Consider the following 4,848-nt stretch of genomic DNA (forward strand, 5'->3'; position numbering starts at 1 on the left):
TGGCTCGGCGATTTTGTCACCATCAGGCGACACTGTAATCTTTTTATTTATTTTTAAACGGAGGCGACACTGTATTTTGACCGCGAAAGCATGGCGCGCTTGGGCTCGCTAATGCGACGGCCCTACTCGACCCGCCTCGTTAATGTGTTTGGGGCAGAAGCAGATGATTTTCCCCGAGAACAGATCCAAAAATATCTTAGGTGGTACGACGTCTAATCGTGGCAACTAGCCAACTTGTTCCCTCTCGTTCAGATAACCATCAGACCGAATGTACAACTAGTCTTAGACAAGTTCAAAAAATGCGGCAAGTTTTCTTTGGTGACATGATGGTACATTTTATGGGAGAGCATTTATGGGAGAACACATGTTCTGCTAGTTCTGTTAACCACAAGAGACTGAAAGAGCCCTGCCTGGATCAGGCAGCCTGCGGCTTCTCCTCGGCCTTCTTTGGCTGCAAAGAAGAACAGACAACAAGAATTTCATCAAGAATTCACAAGAGGAGCAAAAACCCATACTACCAGGTACTGAACAATAGCAGGCCTGGTCCCGAATTGAAAATTAAAGCATGCAATCCAAATTACCAGCAGCACATATATTTCAGCCCCAAACAGAAACCCGCTCTGGCGATCCTACCAATTTCCGATCCACTACCGAGAAGTGAGACTGAGATGGGATGCTCTCAACCTACTTAAATGCGTGTAGCAAAAACACCACGATCTACCATGAATGGCGTGGATATGCCAGCAAACGCCTCAATTCAGTGAAGTAGCTGATCTTGTAAATATGCAACATGTTTTTTCTTAATCCACAGCAACATGTGGGTTTCTTGGTAGCAGTACGAAGAAAATCGTTTCCTACAATAATAGGTGATGCCTGTAAAGAAAGAAAATAAATCTACCACGGATGTCCAAGGTATCATTAGAGATTAAACAAAACTAGAAATAACACCCGCACTTTGAAACCCGTAATTCTCTAGGAGCAACATGGCTCCTAAATTTTATTTCTAAATGACTCTCCAGCACATCAGTGGCATACTATGGCCCAGGAGACAAATATGCTTCTCGAAACATGAAAATGGGCATGACAGCAATCAGAGATGAGTATGTGGAGAATATCATTCAATCATAAGGAAAAAAGGAATTAAAAGGTTGAAAACAAAAATATCATTCTTTTTAACGAAAATAACTTTTGGTGCGCGAAACACATCTGGCATTAACAGAAAATCAAATGCTGTGCTACTGTGAAGAATAAAGGGTTCACAAGCAGAAAAAAATATAGGGTCGTACACAACATACAGAAGTATGTATGTACTGTATACAGGTATGTCAAAGTACGGACAATTAGAAACTATATGATGTCCAAGAACTATTAGAGCATGCACCGTGCAGTTCATTATTTGAGTTCTTTGGTGAAAAACTTGTGCCCAAGAGAAATGTACGGCTGCGTCTAGTTTGGGTTTAAAATAGTTATATGTCAGGTAACAGTACATACGATTAATAGAAAATAAATTTTACCCAGGAACTACTGGAGTGTGCAATGTGAAGTTGATTATCCGAGTATTACAGTGGAAATCTTGTGGGCAAGAGAACCATATGGAAGTTCAATCCAATTTATTAGTAAACTTCTTTAAGCATAACTGCACAAGTACACGTTACATATAGCACTGTCTTCTTCTACTAATGACAGTTTCTACAAAAGTTATTAAGTTATGACAATTGGAACTATGTTCAGGTTCTACTAGTGCAGATTGGAAATTCTTTAGAAACTACTCCCTCTGTCCCATAGTATAAGATGTTTTTTGACACTAGTGTCAAAAAACATCTTACATTATGGGACAGAGGGAGTAAAATTTATCTGCATGAAGGAACACAAAGCACTCTTTGTTATTTAAATTAAATGAATTTGTTCATAAAAGGGTAAGAAGCCTATGTACAAGGTTGGCTGAGGAGGCGCCTAAAATGGCCACTCAAATATGCTTCTTCAATTTATTTTTTCGACAGAACAGACAGGATGACTGCCTACTGCACTAATAAAACAAGGATGTGTTTATGGTCTTATTACAAAGGTATTGAGCCAATGCAGCATTCTTGAATGAAAATAGGTAAGCACTAGTGTAATACATTAAGCATTTCTTTCCTACAAGGACCCAGGCATAAATTTCTGTAGGAGTGAAAAACATCAGAAAGTCTAGGCAAATCATGGAAGGATGACAAATGGAGTAGAAATTAAACACTGAGAGAGCTCAAGTAAACAATAGATTAAACCAACTATCAAATAGGTGAAAAAACAAGAAAAGATGTCAAAATGATGTATCGGTGTTTGCTTGACTGCCCTAAGAACAACCAGGAGTAACAGTACTGCTAAGATTAGTAGACATCTTTCGAAATTAAGAAGATTTTTTAATAACTCATACTACGCCAGCTAAAGAAAAGGATGATGCCGTAAAATGCATGCGGCCAAACCATATCAATGCTGGTCAGAGAGATCTAATAATATGAATCAAATTTAATAGTCAACATAATATTTTATTGACTTTACGATTCAAAACCCATTTTTTTAATGTTATGAATGACTAAAAAAGAGTATGTTCCATGAGCCAGCGTTAAATGCATAGTACCAGCCTATGGGCTGGCAGTAGTGATCATGATTCCCCTTATCAAACTGGATTATAAATGGCAAAACCAGTTGTGATCCTAACCAGTGGCGGAGCTACGTTGGGGCCAACCCGTGCTCTGGCCCGCCCATCTCAGGTGTAACACTGCCTAATTAGCCTGCCAACTGACCTGGACCATCTCTTTTCTAGGCCTTTTTCTTTGGGCTGGCCTGCCCAACTAATCCAATGAAGCTCTGCCACTGATCCTAACTCCCTTTTATAGAATGTCAAATAAATTTCAAATACTACCTCCGTCTCAAAATGTAAGATGTTAGCTAGTGGAGGTAGTAATATTTATAAAGTTGCACACAAATGGTACACCTTGACGGTTTCTCAAAAAAAAGTACACCTTGACACAGTATACAGGAACTTGAACTTTATGCAGCAGCTCGAAGGGATCATGCATTCAAATGTCATTTTGAATGGTTTTGCTCAGTACATGCACAGAATCAATGATGGTGAGATAATTGATGGCCACAAAAAATAAGTATGCATGCACGGTATGACATGAAAAGTAATTATCGACAGATCATATAATTACTCAACATACAAAATGTTGGAGTATCACCAAAGAGCTAGCTATGGACAGGGGTGCGTGGAAGCTTGCTATCCATGTGCCAGAGCCATGAGTTGGTTGCGAGATCTTATGGGTTTCACCTCTAGCCTACCCCAACTTGTTTGGGACTAAAGGCTTTGTTGTTGTTGTTGTTGTTGTTGTTGTTGTTGTTGTTGTTGTTGTTGTAATGTTAGCAATGTTTGACGAAAAGAAAGGAAGGTAAATGAGGTTACATCAAACCCGGCAATAGCAATACAACTGAAATTAAGCATCAAGCAAAATAAGACAAGTCTGCACAACACAGGTGATATATGTGAAACATAGTACAGGGCCACAAGCAAAAGCAAAGCACAGCACAGGCTACATCGTTATTAATCTACATTTTTTTGCAAAATCCTACTTATTCCATTCTACATATGGATAATAGCATAACACTCGGGTGCACCTAAGATGTTTGATACAGCGAGCCATTGTCAAAGAGGTTCCATGACCACATATAGAAGTTGAATGAGCGACAATGTACACAGCAAATATCTGAATTCAACGAGAGATTTCAGCGCAACTTAGTAAGATACACCCACGCACGTAAGGTGTTCGACAGAAAGTGAAACGACGAAACAGAGCAGAAGAGGCACCTTGATCCCAGGGAATGACATGCCGAGCTCCTCCTCGGGGATGACGACGGGCCACTTCTCCCCGGCCTCGCGGAAGAGCTGCTCGGTCTCGAGGAGGCGGCCGCGGGCGAGGATCTGCTCGCGCATGCCCTGCGCGGTGGCGCCGTCGGCGGCGACGAAGGCCTCCTCGGCGCCGTTGAGGTAGGTGACGAGGACGCGCGGCGGCGGCTGGGCCTTGGGGTCGTCGGCCGCGGCCGGGGAGGGCAGGCGCCGCAGCTCGACGGAGCAGGTGGGGTTGGAGTCCTTGGCCTTGCGGCCGTTGCACTGCGCGAGGAGCTCCACGGCAGCCGCCTTCCGCGGGTCCAGAGGGTTGTACTCCACCACCACCCTCGACAGGAACTTGAGCATCTCCTCCGGCCGCCGCTTTCCCCCGCTCGTTCGCCGGCTTCGATCCGCTTCTAGAGGACAGGCCGCGGTTCCCGCGAGGGAATCCTCTGGAGATGGGTATGATGAGCAGGGGTAGCAGGGCCGGCAGCGTAGGGTGGGGGCGGATGGGAGAGCGGCGGTGGCGCGCGACGGCGAGGAAACCAGTGCGGTGGCGCTCGATGGGACGTTTAGTTGTTAACGGAGAGGGGGCGGCGCCGTTTTTTCCTGCGGAGCAGATCTCGCAAGGTTAGGTACTTAGGTGGGCTTTGCTCCGGCCATTTGCAGCTGAAAAAGGATGGGTCTGGGCTTTGGTTGGCACAGCCTGCTAACATGAGAAGCTCAGAGCAATACAGCCGGATGGCCCAAACGCGTGGAGGATGGCCCACTGACCGATCAAAAATATCTCTCCACATTTTTGTTGGCTAGCTTTTTTTCATCCCACCTCCACCTCCCTTCTTCATGCTGATTTTTCTTATCCACCGGCTTATTTTTCTCTCCACTCTTCTATCGTAAATCAACAATTTCCTAACGTACAAAAGATCACAAATCTAACTTTCCTAACATATCCAAATCAACCGATCTCTCTCATTAACGCAATT

At 43.8% G+C, this 4,848-nt stretch overlaps 1 protein-coding gene across 1 annotated transcript; it reads right to left on the minus strand.

The window, feature by feature from the left end:
* Positions 1-213: 213 nt before the first annotated feature.
* LOC125523120 (uncharacterized) lies at positions 214-4,502 on the minus strand. The gene is made up of 2 exons (XM_048688173.2): positions 3,845-4,502; positions 214-451 (listed from the first exon to the last, which is right to left on the minus strand). The coding sequence occupies exons 1-2, from the start codon at positions 4,229-4,231 to the stop codon at positions 416-418; spliced, it is 423 nt and encodes a 140-aa protein (XP_048544130.1). The 5' UTR covers positions 4,232-4,502; the 3' UTR covers positions 214-415.
* Between the last annotated feature and the right edge of the window lie 346 nt (positions 4,503-4,848).

Source organism: Triticum urartu, chromosome 7A (genome assembly GCF_056163025.1).
Source record: "Triticum urartu cultivar PI428250 chromosome 7A, HENAU_Tu73, whole genome shotgun sequence".
In the NCBI taxonomy this organism is placed as follows: Eukaryota; Viridiplantae; Streptophyta; class Magnoliopsida; order Poales; family Poaceae; genus Triticum; species Triticum urartu.

What these genes read in the sequence shown, in the direction of transcription:
- LOC125523120 (XM_048688173.2), bottom strand. Translation starts at nt 4,231, where the DNA reads ATGCTCAAGTTCCTGTCGAGGGTGGTGGTGGAGTACAACCCTCTGGAC. An exon ending in TGTCATTCCCTGGGATCAAG is followed by an intron (nt 452 to 3,844) that starts GTGCCTCTTCTG and finishes TCTTCTTTGCAG; the next exon opens with CCAAAGAAGGCCGAGGAGAA.